The following is a 19046-nucleotide window of genomic DNA, read 5'->3' on the forward strand; positions in this document are numbered from 1 at the left end:
TGTAACACAGAACCGTAGCTTGTTGAACTCCTATGGGGTTGACTTAGAGCTGTACTTTATATGACGTTATATGAATTTTAGTAGACTATTGACTCATGTGCTTACCACACACAAAAACAAACAATGATCGCGAAACATATCGAAAATTACTCCTACAGAAAAACACATATGCAGAGTTCTTAGATTATACATATATAACTGTCTTGATAAATATTAAAAAACTCTTCAATCATCATACACTGTGTTCTTACCGCTTAACGAAGCTTACCGCTCTATGTGAAAGTTAAAACTAGGGATCGCCTGTTTGAAAGTACATAACTCAGTTTAACTTCTAGAAAACAAACTTTGACTTTCAATTAATTGTGACCTTATGCATTAAGAATGCTGCCTAACGATTTGTCTACTTTGAACCTGTTCATCTTACATGGTTTCGCTTTAGTACGTGTCCTTGTTACAAATCAGTGTTAATTTCTATAGCTGTACCTCAAAAACTAAGAAATATGTTTTATAATTATTAATACCAAAATCGGACACGGAGAAAAGTTCATTGGATTCCAACCAGCGCCTTCCCATACCGTGGCTCCATCTTTTCCAACTGGACTACTGAACGAACCAGCAGCCCTTACGTATTTTTTTATGTGCTTGTTGCGGGTCTTTGTTTTTGTTATTCGTGATATTCAACAAACTTAATAATATGTTATATACACCTAAAGTAAGAAAGATCAATATAACGAAATTTTCGTGTAGTGTCCTTATAGACCTACTTACTAATTTTGATGGACACCCTGTTTCTCTCTATTAATTTGCAGGCCTCTTTTATGTCCTACTTTATTCGAAACTTGTTGATTTTAAACTTTTCTATCTTTTTTTCGTAACGTACTGCAACCATTGTTACCTGGTAGCATACATTTTTCTTGACACAGTTTCCGAATTTGTTAATCAGTTTTCAATGAATAAGTCATCTAACGTTAAATTTAATATAAATTATGCGATAATTATGTGACAGATGGAAACTAATAACGTGTGTACAAAGTGAAATACCAGACCGAATACATAAATTCTTCTATTGTGTATACATTAAACTAAGTATGTGCCAAAGATGATAAGAACTGTCCTGAAAATGATTCACGAGGTAAGTGAAATTGAACACATCGTGTATGAACATAACTGAGTCGCAGTCACAAATTTGAAAAGTAACATGTAAGCTCTGGAATTTTTTTTTTACGATACCAAGTGACGGCACAAGCAAGTCGTGCTCGTGGTGGTAAGCGACTCGCCTGCCCATAACAGTTACAAGAGGTACTGCCACTGCGGCCGTCAACCTGAGACCTAAGTAGAGAAGTCCCATGCGCATTCCGCATTGTTTTTGACTCGTATCTAGTTTGTACGTTACACAATGACCTTAAAGTTCATTGCTATGTACAATATCGTTACAAAATTCGCTTTCACTCCGTATCGCCGCAATATAAATTGAACTTTACGTTGTTAGTACACCTTTCAAACCTACGAGCCAAAATATTGCCCTGCACTGCAGCGCTCTACGCTCTCTCTCTTTCTCTCTCTCTCACGTCATTGTTTTCTTTAAAGGACTCAGTGACCAAGTGCCCAAGGTACTTAACCCGTTTATGGACCGTACTTAAACAGTACCTCATTTTAAAAGGTCACTACTGTCCTTTGTGCCGTAAGGCTTATTTTGATTCAATATAATAATTACGCGTTGTCATTGACGGCTGATCCCGTCAACATTCTTGTATACAAGAAATTACGGCTATGACAGTCAATAGCAAGATAAATGCCATTGTGTCATATTTTAAGTTGGTTCTAAAAATATCAACATTTTAATTCATTTTTCAGCCCTTACTGTCCCACTGCAGGGCAAAGGCCACCCTTCCCTCTTTCTACTCTTCGTGATTTAACGCTAACGGCAGGCCTTTTATTCGCGTCCAATTCGTCACGCCATCTCGTTCTGGGTATTCCACGGCTTCGTCTTGCGTTTGGTGGGATCCACTCCGTGGTGGTATTTGCCCACAGCTCGTTTGACATGCGACAGACGTGTCTGGCCCTGTTCCATTTTAAACTCGCGGCTTTCTGACCAACGTCAACGATTTGTGTTTTGGTAAGCAGTATGTTGTTTCGCACGCGGTCTGTCAGTTTTACTTACAAGATATGCACTTACCCCTTATGCGAACTTCTGGCGATTTGTATACGACCAAATTTGGGCACCGTAAGTAATGACGAGAAGAATGCGCACGCCCATGAGCTTTCTTTTGAGGGATAGTGGTAATTTTCCCTTCATCTGGTCTTTCGTTGAACAAAAAACTTCTCCAGGCATTTTCCGTGTGTCGGGCAACCTGTTTTACTATTATTGCCTGTACGAAAAAGACTATTTGGTCAAGATAAACGTACTCCTAGACGTACTCAAACCCCAAACCTCCCACATTCACACTGTGTTGCGTGCTGTTAGTCATAATCTTGGTCTTCGATTTATTCATCCTCAGTCCGCCCCGAGGCTTGCGTTGTTAAGTTGGTTGATCATTTCACCAAGCTCTGCAGCAGAAAAGGAGAATACCACGATGTCGTCGGCGAAACGGAGATTGGTTAGTCTTTTGTCTCCGACCATAATTCCCTTCTCTTTTTATGTGCATTTTAGAGAACAAAATTTGGGTAAAACTTAAAACTTTTGCTGTTAGAAAGTTCAGTAGTACTGACATGTACTGGTATCACCTCCTACAAAGACGTCGGTGTCCACTGTACAGTTTTAATGTAACATTTACAAATGTGTACGTGTATATCATTAAATTTTGTCAGTACAATATTGATACTTCTCTATGAAGAAACAGTAAGTGGCAACTACATAGAAAGTACTGGAAAGGGACTGTAAAGTCTGTAATTGGTTTCTGAGATCCTTTTTATAGCGAAACTGGGTACCCCGTACTGTCGTATTCTAATATTTAATAATTTTAATAAACACCATTATCCACGAAAGGGTTAAATTTAGTGACCTCTACTAAAATGAATGCCATACGCTAATGTCTATGTCTATGGTCTATCTTTTGGTTGCAGTAGATCCAGAACCATTCTTCGAACCAGGCTAATTGATACTAAATATGTAATGTAACAAGTCTTTGTTTCCAGACATTCTCCTTTTTCTGGGCTATTATTTTGCTAAGCATTAACTGCTCTAAAGTGCGAGACGCAAACGAACCAAAAGGCATATATTTGGAGGAATACTGCCCAGGCCTTGCAACATGCCCGGAAGGATCACATGTTTTATGCATGTACTATACGCCTGTAAGTTGTTTCATCTTTATTAAATTACATACCTATGCCTAAATCTCATTTTTTCTGAGCTCTTAAGTGGAACACTTTTAAACTTTGGCGTTGCATAATACTAATATTTTGAAACGGGAAAAATCGCGATTAAACAATTCAAAAGGTAGGTTTTTATGAATTATATAAAGTGATGGGACGGACAAGTCGTGCGCCTAGTGTTAAGCGACATGCCTGTTCATAACAGTTGCAGTGCCATTCAGCGCTTTAAGTCGCAAAGTTCTGAGACGTGTCACCGTGAGACATAAGTTGACAAGTCCCGTGTGCCTGTAATTTTACCAGCAAGTACCCTTACCCGTCAAAATTGGAACGCAGTAATGCTCACATGACTGCTTGACGGCAGAAATAGGTGTAAGGTGACAGTACTTCTTTGGACGAACTCTTTCACAAAGAGCTCTACTGCTACTAAAGATGTGCAAATGCATATTAAATTATTATTGATACAAATAAAATAAATATTGCAATTAATGAAGCGATATCTCTTGTCAACTGACTGACTGAGTGAAGAAAAAACCATATGTTTCGCACAGATGGCGCTACGGCAAAAAAGCCGTTTAAATATAAAACAAAGATCGGCATTGTCAATGAAGATCGGCAATAGGCACAAAGAAATTCGTGAGGTATACTGATTCATTTCGTAGAGTTGGGAGAGCGTCTAGCCCCGATCTGGCAAACAGGTGCTGATTCGAATTCACCCAGAATCAAGGAATTTTTCTTTGTGTTTGTTCGATCTTTATATCCATAAGTAAATACATCGAACTAATGGAGTATTTTCACAAAAAATATGAATATGGCAATAAAAACATGATATTCAATAAAATGAATATTACATAAGTATTAAATTGTTTCATCGCGGTTTTTTATTTCTTTACTACAATAAGTATAAGTACAGAAAGACAGTCCTTTATTCAGTCTAAAATTGACCAAATCAAAAGTGTTCGCCACGTGTAAAAGGGGAGTTATTAATCACAATAATGACGTAAGCTGACACACACTACTTTACCTCGGTTCAACATTTGAAGTGTTGGGAACAAGAGCGCCCCTTTATAAGCAAGTGTTGTCACTCTTTATTGCTGCAAATATGCAGACACAGGAGATTATCAATCCATTTATACGTATCACTGCTGGCCAGGGGTCCTCTCAGGCGAGGATTTAGGCCATAGTCAGACATCATGGCCCAATGCGGGTTGGGGGCTTCACACGTTTTCCGAGGGCTGTGAACCTTCTTCAACGTGCAGGTTTCATCACGATGTTTTCCTCCACCGAAAAGCTCATGGTAAATTTCAAATTAAATTTCGCACATAAATTCCGAGAAACTCAAAGATGCGAGACCGGATTCGAACCCACGGCCTATACTTGAGAGGCTGTAGGTCAAACCATTAGGCTACCACGACTTCAAACAGAGGAAATTTATGGTATAATTACATAAGAGGTGGTGGCGCCACTAGTAGTGCTCATATTAAACAAGGATCTTTTTTTCTTCAAGACATTTATTGAGAATATATTTTTCAGGGCAAAATTACAGGACCACGTTGTTATCAGCCCATGAATATTACAATGACCGGAGAACTGGCACAGTTAATACTTGACATTACAAATGCGTGAGTAATATAGCTTGGTTCTCCCAGGGTCTGCAGAGGAGGATATTTGTAACTAGTGACTACTTTCTCTCTGTAAGGCACAAGAGTTGAATTTTAACTATCATGAACATTTTTATCCTCATTTTGAGCTGTGCTAAAGATGATATACCATAAACACTATAGGGGACTTGCGATTTGTACAAATTAGCTAAAGTCCTTACTGTTAGACAACTGTATTTATTTCGCACCACTATGAGTACACACTGCGAGATTCCACCAAGGAGCGATCAGAAGAAACTATCATTCCGAGATATATCCAGTGTCTCACAGAGCTTCCTACGCGTAGAGGCATTACTACGTGATTAGTTTAACCATGTACCGCCAAATATATTTATGTGAATAAATATTATTATTATCCCCGCAGATACCGCTCATAACGGACGATTGCTTAACAGAAAATCAGAATTTTTATTTTTATTTTGCAGCATCAGAAGTAAAATAGCTTTAGGCAAAGAGACAGGAAAGCAACAGGCACCACTTCCAAGAGCTTACGGTATGAACAAATTGGTATGTTTCACAAATTATTGGTGTACAATTCAATTACGAAGTCCATCTGTTTTATGGAGCCTTCAAGATTAAATAATACTATTTCAGAAATGGGACAATGAACTGGCTACGTTCGCTCAAGTTATGGCTAACCAATGCATTTTGAGGCACGACTTATGTCGAGCGTCAAGTAAGTTTGCGAAGTCGCCTTACACTTTTCTTACTTTATACCACTCACCGTTCACTTTTATTGGCATACCTTATATGCACTTTTTATTTGAAAAAAATTCTATAGAAAATCCACCAATTTAAAATCACAAGCGCAGACAGGGCATGTTCACGCGCTGAGTTTTAAAAGCGTATCGTGAGCTCTAACACGTTTCGAACTGTAACGAAGAACCTAAAACTCACACACACACACATTTTACATTTTATCCGAAAAAACATTCGCAATGTCCTTTAAGTTGTATTAAATTACCCAAAAAGCGCTTAGATTTTGCCCAAATTTATGGACGTAGTAATAGCGCGTAATCTTGGCGATTCTGGCTGAACCAACTTTTTTGTTAGCACCCATGTTCAGTCGTAGACTATGGAAAATTTATTTAGTAATAGGTATAACGTTGCATTTGACAATATATCTCTCTCTTACCGCCATCTTACGTAATTTAGTTTAAGTAGATGAAGAATGTTATATTAGCATGGTTAACAATTAATTCACTAAGTGTCACATATTATTATAAATCTCATGAAAACTATTCAAATATAACATTTGCTTAAAGCGAAATTATAAAACTAATTCTACTATTTTCAGAAACTTTCTCAGATCCCGGCCAATCAGCAGGCCTCGTCAGATTTACGCACCCTGATTGGTTACCAGTATCGGCCGGTGCTAAATTCAAAACTAAAGGTCTCATCCAACCAAAACTAATGTACGCTGTTACGCAAGCTCTGAGGTCCTGGTACAATCATAAGGATTATGTCACTCCAGAGTTAATTGACACGCATCCAGATTTCGATCGGTAAAAAATTTTAGGATTTGAGTGAACATTTGGCCCGCAATGAAGTTACAAATGACATCCTTAACAAATACAAAAACAAGCGTGATTTATAAAAAAAACAACTCGTATGGGACTCAACTCATGAAGTCTAACCAAAAACAAAAATCTGCAACAAGCAGAAAATAATATAGAAAATTTCGAGTTGAGAGAGCGTCAGGCATACATAGGTATGCTAAAGGCGCTGCGCTGGTTCGAATCCAGCCAGATTGAAGGATTTTTGTCAGTGTTCGATCTTTGTATTAATAATTACCTATAACTCATATAGGGTCAATAAGAAATAAAGTTATAATTTATGGTAGGTTAGCAATAGCGCGGGATATCACATTCTCATATTATTACGCCCATTATTCTCATTCTCATATTATTATGCTCATTAAAAACTACAATAACAAAACAGAGTAGTAATGTAAGTATAACGGAATAACAAGTAGCAATGTCTAAATACTGTATATGAGTTGGATAAGGGGTTAGTGGAGTCTTGGGTGTGTGAACGGAGTCTCGCGACGTACCACCTGCGTTTCCCGAAAACTATAATTCGGGGCTTTTCAACGTTAACATGAACAGCATTTATTAGAAAAACACGTAACATTGTCGCCAAGCGTTTGTCAGTACCTGAAATAGAACTGGCTCAAAAACCAGCACGTATTGAATCCCTCTAAACGCAAGACGAAGACGTGAAGACCCAGAAGAAGATGGCGTGACGCGCTAGATGCCAGTGGAACAAGAGAAGGGAGACCTTTGTCAAGCAGTGGCATAAAAAAGCCTGAAAAATTAAAATAAAAATTAAACTTACTGCCAATAACATAAAAATAGTAAAATTTACCTGATAATGCAGTTCAAAAGGTGTTGTAATACAGTATTCCCTACACATTAAATACGTTGCTCTTTCAAAGTTGAAAGCACATGAATCGATACGCACTAAGTGAATGTAATAATGATGACTTTTCCTTAATTTCTGTTAATCAAGGGTGGCTGGTGGCGGTAAGCTGTACCTTCAGATGGTATACGCGAAAGCTACTTACATGGGTTGCGGAATTATTGGATATACAGAGTACGCGTACCATGATAACAATGCCAATCTTATTTATAACGTGAGTTTCGATTTCCTTATTACCTTATCTTCGATCTTGGCATCCTCTATCGATCGAAAAGATCTTTATTTGCTTATCCCGAATACACAACATCTACCTACTAAACTTCTTTCTGCTAAATCGTGATTGAAAACACAAAAAATCCTAACTCTCGTATTCGTAATATAAGAAAAATGATATTACAGTAAATCAGTTAGGTAAATAACAATATAAAAACATTTTTAATGTTTAAAATATTTGGTATCTTTTTTTTATTATTAATAAACTTAAGGCTATTATACACTCTTATTCTACATGCAGCAATGGCTCTAAAAACCACTGCGGGTATATCCTTCCATATAAATCTTGCAACCCAGGCAATTCATTCAGTAATTTAAGAATTACTGAATCTTATTTCCGAGTACCGTACACATTATCCGTTTTAGGGAGTACATATTTTTTAGTATTTAAGATTCTTGAATTGTTTGGTCTCTGGTATACAATTAAATTTTGTACATAATTAAATTCAGTTAAAATAGACAACTTGACTTTATCATAAATACTCATTACTGTACAATAACGGAACAAACCAGTATCATTATCTCTATATCTAGTTATAATATAGTTTAGAAAAATAGATCTTACAATTCTTAGTTGCAAGTTATAAATGTCTTTCAGGTATGCGTTATATGTCAAACTATGGTTTATGGTATAGTACTGCTTAAACCGTAACCAATTACACAGTCAGCTAGGGCCATATACGTCAACCATCGAGTATATAACCAGAAATAGAGACGAAATAAGGGCCATATATTCCTGGTAACACATTAGCGATACAGCTCTTACAAATATCAACTCTCGTTTGCACTGAAATATAGACAGGCCAACTACGGACCTGTGTGTACGTCTCTGTATATTCCAAAAAATATTCTGTATTTATTATAATAAAGATAATATCTCTAACAATGCCGTGCTGTTTTATTCGGTAGTGTGGGAAAAACAGCAAAACATCTAATTACAAAACAAACGAAGCACATTTAAGCGGTAATTAAATATGTAATATTGCAATTTTCGTCCATTATAGCAAAGTTCAAGTTAACTGGTCGATTTGAAGTGAAACAGTTGACGACACCCATTGACGATACCCGTCAATTGTTTCGAATTCGGGCTAGCCAATCGGGGCGCAGTTGTCACAGTAATGATATGGCTGAGTAGTTTTCAAACAAATTAAATGACATTTCGTCTCTATTTCTGGTTATATGTATACTCGATGAGATCAACCTTAAAGTTTAATAAGGAAAAAGTAAAGGGCCCAAAACGTTGGTTTGTTTGAAAAAAAAAAATATACGCGATTTTAATCCGGAAAAATAGTTTCATTTCCTAAGCTATTATATATAAGTATTGATAGTTTGCCTAAAATAGATCTTAATTTTGCACATAGGAGTACATGATCTTTGTGTGGTCCCCAACTAAATCTGCTATCGATAACAAGGCCAATATACATGTGAGTTTCTACAACTTCAAATGGTAGTCGGTTTATCAGGTGCTTTATTGTGTGACGAGTGTATATGTACAAGTTTTGTTTTTTGTGCATTTACTACTAACCCTACGTCGTGGGCTCATTTACATAATCGATTAAAATCCTCTTGCATATCAGTCTGTAACACATATAACTTCTTATTGGCTACTAAAAGACAAGCGTCATCAGCGAACTGGTATTCAGAACCCTTTTTAATGGCATTAGACATGTCATTCACATAAAGTAAATATTCGGTAGGCCCAAAAAACCCTGGGATGTGCCTTGTTTAGTTGGTGCTAAGTTACTAAGATCATTTGCTATTTTTACTGTCGTGTATCAGCTGGAATGACAGTTTTTAAACAATTCTAATGCCTGCCCTCGAAAGCCTGCAATAAAGTTTTTCATATTTCAACACATCGAACATCTTACTAAAACCAATGAATATTACAAGCACATGCATTTTTTGTCTAAATAATTGTTTACTCAATTAGAAAAAGAACTTAGAAGCTGTGTTGTGCTTTTGTTTTTTCTGAGATCCATATTGTTTTGTATTAATAATATAATATCTAGTTAAATAATTGTTCAATTGATTAATTATATATCGTTCTATAATTTTGTCTGTGCGCAAGAGTATATAGTAGTATATAGGTCTGTAATTGTAGTCATCGCGTTTCCCTTTTTTGTATATCGGTCTTATAACGCCTATCTTTAACAAGTCTGGTTATATCGATGTGATTAAACATCGATTGATTGTTTCAGTACTTGTTACTACCTTTAATCAGTACCTATTTAGTTCTATATTTTTATACAATACAATTCTACACAGTCAGTCCAAATAATCTGCAACTTCTCGGCGCGCCCAAAGCCAGGGGGACCTGTCTACGACATCAACCCGCCCGACAAACCTGGATATACTGTCCGCTGCGGTTGCCCACCAGGTTTTGATGAGGACAACGCCTGCCTTTGTGAGAATGTTACTTCCAAAGGTAAAAACATTACTGTTTCCATGTAATTTTATGTTTATATTGGACAACCTACATTTGCACAGAATAAAAGTACCAAAATACTATTACACATAAAAACAGTACTACTAACTAGTACTCTGTAACTAAAAAAACCAACCTCAAAAGTCATTCATCCCTTTGTTTGCCACCATTAGAGGTGGAATATTTTCTTCAAATTTAAATGGGACCACGATTGAGGTACCTTCCTTCCAAAAGAAAGAATTATCAAAATCGGTTCACAAATGCCTGCCAAAAAGTTATCGCGTAACGTACATACAAAAAAAAGACCACAGTCGATTTGATAACCTCCTCCTTTTTTTGAAGTCGTTTAAAAAAGACAATAAGTTATCCGTTATAAGTTAAATCCGTGAAGAAGGAGCTGGTAATGATGGAAACTAAAACTTTTGTTAAGGAAAACTACAAAACATCCATCGATTAAAACGAAGCAAAAATATTATTCAAAAGGAGAAAATTTATTCAGAGGTGCGGTGCTTCTTGCACATAAATATATTTCTACAATGTTATCGCTAGTTACCTATCTCAAACAATTTATTTCTTCTATGCACCTGCATAAGCTAAGTAAATATACATCTGAATTCGTGATTGCCACGCAAAAGTATATTTCCTCGAGGGTTTTCAGTGTTGTGAAAAAACAGCCCATCGTCATAAAGTCATAGTCGCTCAAAAGTCTTTTCTGCTTGTTTTCAGCAAATGTATACTGTGATGGGAAAAAATGCAAACCAGCTGTAGTTCTCCTGCCAATTTTCACTGTCGAAGATATGCCACCAAAAGCTGCACGACGCGGTTACAAGTAAGTGTCATATTTACATTGGGTGGAATCTGATGCAGTGTGTAACTATACTGAAAGATTTTTTTTATAATATCAAGTAAAAGGACGAATAAGTCGTGAAGGTAAGCTATACGCCTGTCCATAACAGGTGCAGTGCGACTTAGAGCCTTAAATTGCAAAGATCTGAGGAGCTCTGATGCTACGCCCGTCTCCCTGAGAAATAACTTGACAAGTTCTATGTGCCTGTAATTTCACCAGCACCTTGTCCCTTCAAAACCGGAACACAGTAATGCGGACATTATTAAGTTGCTACAAATCTACTGTGTTGATTCAAATGTTTCAATGATATTGAAAATATTTTTCCTATACTTAATCATAGTTTTTACATATTTTAGCACCTGTACTAACTTCCGCATGCTTAGAAACAACAGGAAGTGTGTTCGGCTGTTTCTCTCTAAAATTCATATAAAAATCTTTTTTTATTATTTTCATGTCTTTTTTCATCATGAACCCATTTGTACTAACTGCTGAGCGCAGGTCTCCTTTCAGACAAGGGATTAGGCCATGATCCGCCACGCTGGCCCAATGCGGTTTGGGAACTTAACACGTCTTCTGAGTGTTGTGAATCTTTTTCGACGGGCAAGTTTCATCACGATGTTTCCAATCACCGAAAATCTCATTGTAAAATTTCAAATTAAGTTTCGCACTTAAATTCCAAAAAACTCAAAGTGCGAGTCCGGATTCGAAGCCACGGCCTCTGCTTGAGAGGCGATAAGAAAAATCATTAAGCCACAATTGTTTCTACAATGTCTTATTATATTATTTGTAATGAATATTATGATGTTTGACTAACATGATATTTAATTTTATTTGTGAAATTACTCCTCTAGTTTGTTATAAGTATTAATACAGAGATCGAACACAAAGAAAAATACCTCCGATCCAACAAGACACATAACCTGTGTTTGTTTTGCCAATCTAGGGCAACCTGTCAGATCCTGTCAGATCAAAAGAATTTTCTTTTGTTCGATCTTTGTATTAATAATAATTCTAATGTCTTGTTTTGTTTTGGTTTACTTCCAATACAGTTAAATATTTTGATTTCTAGTAACGAAGACGAAATCGACGAACTAATTATGCCAAAAATGTTAGACCAATATTCAGCAGAGAGTTTCAATATATTTCCTGATAACAATTTGTTAGAAGAATCCTTTAAACATCCACTTATACTTCCATATAATCAGGTAAGAAAACAACTTATACTATGAAAAAATTATAAAATTTACGTTTACTGAAACACTAACTTTATGATGCATATAACTTGCAGATGGTTCCATGAGAATAGAATTAAGCAGTCAAGATAACTTCTTAACTGTCTAGCTGCCACAGTATGCATAAATGTATACTAAAATAATTTACTTTTCAATATACCATGAAAGTGAATTTGAATGAATTCTATTTTTTTTCAGCCAAAACAGAAAATCAAACCCCCAAACAAACCACCAAACAAGTAAGTTTCATAGGAAATTACTAAAATAGTAAAATGAGAGCCATGAGTAAATTGTTCAAACGTATACTGTACTTTATTTATAATCAGTATCTTAATCTAAAGAATAAGGTATAACTTCACTTTTATCTTCAAATGCCCTGAAGACTCAGCCATATGCTTTTTCCCACTCGGGTTCGAAAGACTATGAAGCCTAGAATCTCAAAGGTTAATATTAGCCCCATTCGAATTTGATTTTATGGAATTAAAAAACATAATAATATTCGTCACAAAAGCAAGAAGTTTTCTTTCTTTAGGAAATTAATATACATTGTTAAATAAAAACTGTATCGTGACTCTATGAGCTGGATTTTTCTTCTTCCGCAGAACATCAAAAAAAGTCGTAGTAAAGCCGCGACATTTTTCCCAGAAAAATGATGACATGGCTAACGTAGATTACTCCTCGATGTTTCACCGTCGCATTACGCCTCAAAAATTAAAAAAGAAAACTGAAGAAAAAAAGAAATTAAAAAAAGCAGCGGCAATTAAAAAGGTACATTATCTATTTTTAGAAATTGCTGTAAACTTGCTTTATTTTCTTGTACAAAAGTAAAACCTTGGCTACTACTTGTTTTCTTGCGTACATTTTGTCTTAAAGGCAATTAATTATCTCATCCTATTAATTTATTTGTTTCAGAAATACACGCCACCAAAAGTACAACCAAAAAAGTATGCAGGAAAAAAGAAAAGCATTTTCTCTATAGCTTCTAAATTTACGTTGCCAAAATCAAGTTCAAGTTTAAAAAAATTCAAAACTAAAGTCGCATCACTCAAAAAACAGCTACCTAAAATTCACGAACCAATAAACAAACATTCAGACGAAGAGACTGAATACCCAAATGAAATCGTAGCGAAACCCAAACCCCGCCAAACACTGTTCAAGTCACCAACACGGAGAATTTATACAAACAATACATTGCCTAATTCGAAATACAAATTTTTAAAAAACAAATTTCGGTATTTTGAGGGAAGTAAGAAACTGAAGGGCTTCCCAACAGATATTACAAATATCGATGAAGAATCAGACAATAAATTGATGAATTTGTTGGACACCTTAGAACAAGAAGTTAAACACATAGAATTAGATAGAAGCGAGAAGCAATTGTTTGATGCAAAATTAAGAAAAATATATGGTTCTTTAGTGACTAAACCTAAAAAAGGAGATCGATATTCGAAACCATACCAGGAAACAACACCTGATATTGATTTTACATCTATATTAGACTTTAACCAAGTACCTGACGATGTAGAGAGTATGAATAAAATTGTTGATAAGCAAATGTCTGAAACCGAAGATAGAGTGCAGATGGAAAAGCAATTTTCTGACAAAGAATATGAAAGCAAACAAGGTCGTATATCACCGATGTACGCAGTAAAAGACCAACATCCTCTTACACCGGTAGCTCGACCTCAAAGCGAACCAGAGACAAATTATAAAACAATTACTGACGAAGAACCGAATTACTCATCTAGAAAAAACACTAAACAGGACTTCCAAAAACTCAAGCATTCATTCTATTCCAGTGATGATAATATGACACCTATTGATAGGACTGATAACCTTAAAGATAGGTCTAGAGTAAGACCTGATACCTACAAGGAAAGATCAATTTACAGACCTGATAATTTTAAATTCCATGAACCGTATATAGACAAGAAAGACTACGACAGAGGCAAAGAAGCTAATGTGCTTAATCGACGATTTGATTCAGACAATGATATAAAAAGCAAGTCATTGTATAAAAATGAAGATTATAATGATTACAAATTACTGTTACCTGATTATTCTACTGATGATGCTAATGTCAGAGCGAAACCTCATTATGACGAAGAAAATGCGGATGGACATTTAGATTTTGATCGAAGACGATTCTATCAGGAAAAACTGAATAAATTAGAACGAAAAATGCATGGTATAGATGATAACCCACGACATGCTACTGTGAGTTGTTTTTTTTTTATAGAATATTTATTTAAAAATTAAAATAAACAGCACTGCGAATCGAAAACTAACGAGGGAGTTCCTTTACAAGTATAAAAATATATGTAGGTACCTGTATAAAAAATCCAAAAGTATTCGTTTTTAGTAATATGTATAATATCTCATTAAAAAACTAATACTTTTGGATTTTTTCATGTTCTTTCTTTGTTGCTCATTGTAATTCGATGATTTATGACAACGCTAGAACAAGGCTTTCTTGTTCCCATGTCATAAACAGATGAGTAGATATGAACAATACCCAAATCATAAACTGTGAGATTCCCTTATGACCTATAATTACTAGTAACATTTGAATTTCATATTTTTCTTCTTTCATATTAACTCCTATATATATTCGTGTATGTTCTAGCATCAACGGGATCTAACTCGTCGATTAATGCAGTCGTCGGTAATGAGACCCCAGAACGACCTCCAAAAGCCACGAGAACAAATGTTGAGGCGACCAGAAATGTTTCAACATCAACCTAGCAAGTTAACAGCCAGAAACAATAAGATGGATTATTATGTACCTGATCGAGCTCGATCTCTGCATGGCTTTTGAATATAGCTGTAAAGATAGCTGTCATGAGTTTGAGTTTGGATCGGCATTGGATGTTGTGAAATAATATTTCTGCCATATCGTTACCAATTTTTTCTCAGCGTTTACCTTTAGAAGAATTTTATGTCATTATAAATAATTGATTATTAAGAAATAAAATGTCATAGCCAATTTATTTAGTCACAAAGAAATTATCCATTTTTTTAATTTATCACATACCAAATATGTAGAACAAGTATCCTATTTACTAAAACTGCAAAACATGCAGTAAACAAAGAACAAATTTATGCGTTATTAACAACGCCATTGCAGTAGTGAATCCTATTTGAGCACAAAAGTTATCTATAACTTATTTTTCCGAATGGTGGTCATTTTTATGACTTTGGGTTAGAAGTAAATTTTTTTTAGCATTCGCAATCTATTTTTATTTCCCTGAAATATTAGATTATTTTTATGGTCAACGATTTTATCTAGACTTTAATACGTTTTTTTCTTTTTGTAAACTTTTTCTTTCCAAACTCGTGTTGTCTAGATTCAGAAATAGTTCTGTATATAATAACGTTGATAAAATAAATGTTTAGAATCTTATTAACTTATCAATAAATCTACAATTAAGATAAATTAAATGTCGGTCTAACAATGTTTTTGTATTGTGGTACTTTAAGCAATGATTATCACTAATGATTTGAATAATGATTTTCGGTGATTATGTTCCGTAGAGTAAGTTTTATTTAATATGAGCTTGTGTTTATCCATCATCTTACTGGAGTGCACGAAAAACCGCCTCCTCGCAATGGCGTTCATATATTCTGTATGTCTGGCGTATCCTGGGAAACAATCGGCGAGTACGTAACGCCTATTAGCAAATCCCCTCATCACTACAATAGTGACGTGGGTAGCGGCAATAACTTTTGGGCTACAATAACATAGTGTGGCATACACTAGTTAGTAACTGTAATAAATTAATCCAGCAGCTTCGACGTCTGAAGTTTTTGTATATTTAAGGACGCGTACACCTTAAAGCTGAGCCGTTTAGACAACTTGGTTATTCCTGGACCCTATAGCATTTGACGTCTTAGTTATAGCTAAACTCCAACTACAAATTTATATCCACTAACTTTAAAATAGTACTGCTCGCATCGTCATAAATTATCGTTTAATATCACATTATTATATAATATAAACAAGTATCATCGGCAAAGTATATTATTTTTTATTCGATACCTTCCAGGAGGCTAGGTAAAACTTTAATACAAACTAAACAGAAATAGACCTGAAATGGAACCTGAGAAGGTCGTATATGCTTTTTGCACATCCTGATGACATCGTGTCGTTGATAATGATTTGTCACTCATATACAGATTAAGAATCAGTTCATCTTCGATTAATTTATGTTTATATCTCATTTTTTTTTTATTTTAGGCAATTTATATAACATGGGCTCTTCTGCTTGTAAGGGCACGATGTTCTGTAGTCCGTGACTTCGTAAGCAGCACAGATTCGTATTTGACGAAGTACTGCCCTCCAATCGGAAGTTGCCCGGAAGGAGCTCACGTCCTATGCTTGTATTACAATCCCGTACGTTGAACATTATTATTACATTACAAAGAAAAACAAGAGTTTAGCAAGCTACAAAGATCTGTTCCTTTCCTATCTGCCCTTCAAAGAAATGTACTTTGTTGTCGAGATACAAAGGTACGCTTTGCATAGCCGTGGCAGTACAAGCTGCTGACTACAGGATGCGTCGCGTGGCTTTACTATTTTGTTATTTTGCATTAAAAGAAATGTATACTTTATTCTATAGAAAATGTGTTCTACGAGTATATTATACTTGCATTGTGGAAAGAGTGCGTTGCGCAGCGCAACACCGCTTGGCACCGTTTATTGAAAGAAAGAAAGAAAGAAAATTGTTTATTCCGTTAATAATTTACAGGACAGTACACATACACACTATATGATTTGACACACAATACAAATAATTACACAAGATTTACTAAGAATTAATTCGACTTATTAACTAAATAAATAAACTAAATATTAAAGTTGGAATAATGGAGTGTGCACTGTGCTATTACGGAATCCGTCATCCACTCAGCTTAATGTCGACTCACCGATAGTGCTATGACGCGTATGCATCTTCTTTTTCACCGTTTGTTTAAAGAATTGTAGCCTTATCTTATAGAATTCTTATAGTTCTTTTAGTTATATCTTGTAGTTCATTCTAATGCATCACAGCATCGCCTGACCCTGCGACAAAACGTAGTAAACGCAAACTCTTCACTTACAAGAACTTTTTCCATCAAGAATTCTGTAGGTTATGTAGACCTGCTTTGCTCTGCGCAAATTACCTTAATTTGTCATGGCAATCAAATACAAATGTATGCGGTAAATATGGTTACATGAAAATTGCTGTCAGTGAAACTGTGAAGTCAAATGCTCTTCTTAAATTAACAAGGTCTTTACAGCAAAGAGTAACAGGTGTGCGCTGTTTCCAACCCATGAACGTTACAATGTCAAGAGCTATTGCTACACAGCTTCTTGAAGTTTCCAATGCGTAAGTATATTTAAGTACAATTTCTTAGAATCAATGTATCTCAATCATTAAAATACCAAAACATGATGTGTTGCGTAAATTTTAGAAAGTTTTCTAGAAACCAGATAGCAGCAATGAGTGTGCAACCAACCCGCCAGTATTATATGCCAAGAAATGAAAATTCAGCATTAGTGGCATCATTATATGACATATTTCTATTAAGCCATTCATGTAAGGCTTATTTTTATTCGTAGGGTCAGATCAAAAATAGCAAAGGGAAAAGAAACAGGAAAGACAGAAAAACCGCTGCCCAAAGCTTACGGAATGAACAAATTGGTAAATAAAACTAAGAAGAACATTACTCTACTTGATGGTTATAGCAAGCCCTTGTTCGTTATAGCAAGTATGCAATTATGTAATCTTTTTGGAAGAATATGTCAAATAACATAGCAAAATTTAATTTCAGCGTTGGAGCAATGAGCTGGCCACGTTTGCTCAGATAATGGCGAATCAATGTATCTTGAGACACGATTTGTGCAGAGCTACGGGTAAGGTATATAATAATAATAATAATAATAAAAATTTAAAAAAAAATTAAAAATTTAAAATTAATCTTTTGGGCCTTGGGAGAGGCGAGAGTTTAAAATAAATATAATAATAATAATAGGCCTTGGGAGAGGCGAGAGTTCAAAATAAATACAATAATAAAAATAATAAGACATTCATTCATAAGCACATTTACAATAAAAAGGTTAACAGTTAACAGTTTCGGAAATGTGGACTCTAGTGCCGATAAAAAGGACGGAACCTCAGCACTACATGCGGCTTTTCAGGTTCCACCTTCATACTTAGCATCCGCTTAACATCCGCTGCTGACAATTGTCAAACTTCACAAGATTACGTATTAAACTTGAAGGACATGCTTAAAATTACTTTATTATTACGATGAGCACACGTGTATATAAAAAATTATTAAATACCGGATACAAACGGCATTGGAACAGGTTTCAACTCCGTACATACTTTTAAACTTACTTAGGTGACAAATAAACTAAGAATAAACTTAAAACAAAGAAACGATACGAATAAACTATACATTAAGGGTGCTAAGAACATGGGACTTATCAAATTTATGTCTCATGGTAACGGACGCAGTGGCGGTGCCCCTCAGATCTTTGTGAGCGTATTGCTGACCACCAAGAGCACGACTTCTTCGTCCCGTCAATTGATAATGATAATAATAATTATAAAACATAACTACATTTTTATTGAATTGATATTCAATTATTTTTGTGAAATTACTCCACTAGTTTGTTATAATTATTAATACAAAGATCGAACACTCAGAAAAACACTCAGAAAAAATTCCTTCGATCCGGTCGGATTCGAACTGACGTCTTCTTGCGTACCGTGCCAAACGCTATACCAACTAAGCCACGGAACGAACCAACGGACCTCACGAATTTTTCTATGTTCTTGCATTGTCTTTGTACTTGGACTTTCAACGAATTTTTAGTCGTAGCGCCATCT

General features: G+C 35.3%; 2 protein-coding genes across 3 annotated transcripts in view; both read left to right on the plus strand.

Moving 5' to 3' along the window:
- The first annotated feature begins 1031 nt into the window (after positions 1 to 1031).
- Positions 1032 to 15188, plus strand: LOC113232440. Of its 2 annotated transcripts, none has more exons than XM_026467174.1 (14): positions 1032 to 1132; positions 3136 to 3291; positions 4843 to 4931; positions 5396 to 5477; positions 5565 to 5646; positions 6268 to 6475; positions 7482 to 7605; positions 9930 to 10089; positions 10816 to 10918; positions 12006 to 12141; positions 12367 to 12407; positions 12771 to 12936; positions 13081 to 14385; positions 14795 to 15188. In XM_026467174.1, the coding sequence occupies exons 1-14, from the start codon at positions 1100 to 1102 to the stop codon at positions 14984 to 14986; spliced, it is 2877 nt and encodes a 958-aa protein (XP_026322959.1). In that variant the 5' UTR covers positions 1032 to 1099; the 3' UTR covers positions 14987 to 15188. The 2 variants fall into 2 exon arrangements, with proteins under 2 accessions (XP_026322959.1, XP_026322960.1); XM_026467175.1 differs by lacking the exon at positions 1032 to 1132 and adding an exon at positions 2426 to 2597.
- Positions 15189 to 16410: 1222 nt separating this feature from the next.
- Positions 16411 to 19046, plus strand: part of LOC113232611 — a 10004-nt gene continuing 7368 nt past the window's right edge. Inside the window, exons 1-4 of the mRNA XM_026467381.1 lie at positions 16411 to 16561; positions 17449 to 17537; positions 17771 to 17852; positions 17983 to 18064. Coding sequence (XP_026323166.1) covers positions 17482 to 17537; positions 17771 to 17852; positions 17983 to 18064 — 220 coding nt within the window. The 5' untranslated portion in view covers positions 16411 to 16561; positions 17449 to 17481. The remainder of the gene's footprint in view (positions 16562 to 17448; positions 17538 to 17770; positions 17853 to 17982; positions 18065 to 19046) is intronic.

This window comes from Hyposmocoma kahamanoa, unplaced genomic scaffold (assembly GCF_003589595.1).
Source record: "Hyposmocoma kahamanoa isolate Upper Pololo Valley unplaced genomic scaffold, ASM358959v1 76, whole genome shotgun sequence".
In the NCBI taxonomy this organism is placed as follows: domain Eukaryota; kingdom Metazoa; phylum Arthropoda; class Insecta; order Lepidoptera; family Cosmopterigidae; genus Hyposmocoma; species Hyposmocoma kahamanoa.

Bases quoted from the DNA above. Each gene is read 5' to 3' on its own strand.
- LOC113232440 (XM_026467174.1), top strand. From the start codon at position 1,100: ATGATAAGAACTGTCCTGAAAATGATTCACGAG. The intron at 12,142-12,366 runs GTAAGAAAACAA...ATTTTTTTTCAG, and splicing joins TTATACTTCCATATAATCAG to CCAAAACAGAAAATCAAACC. The intron at 12,408-12,770 runs GTAAGTTTCATA...CTTCTTCCGCAG, and splicing joins CCAAACAAACCACCAAACAA to AACATCAAAAAAAGTCGTAG.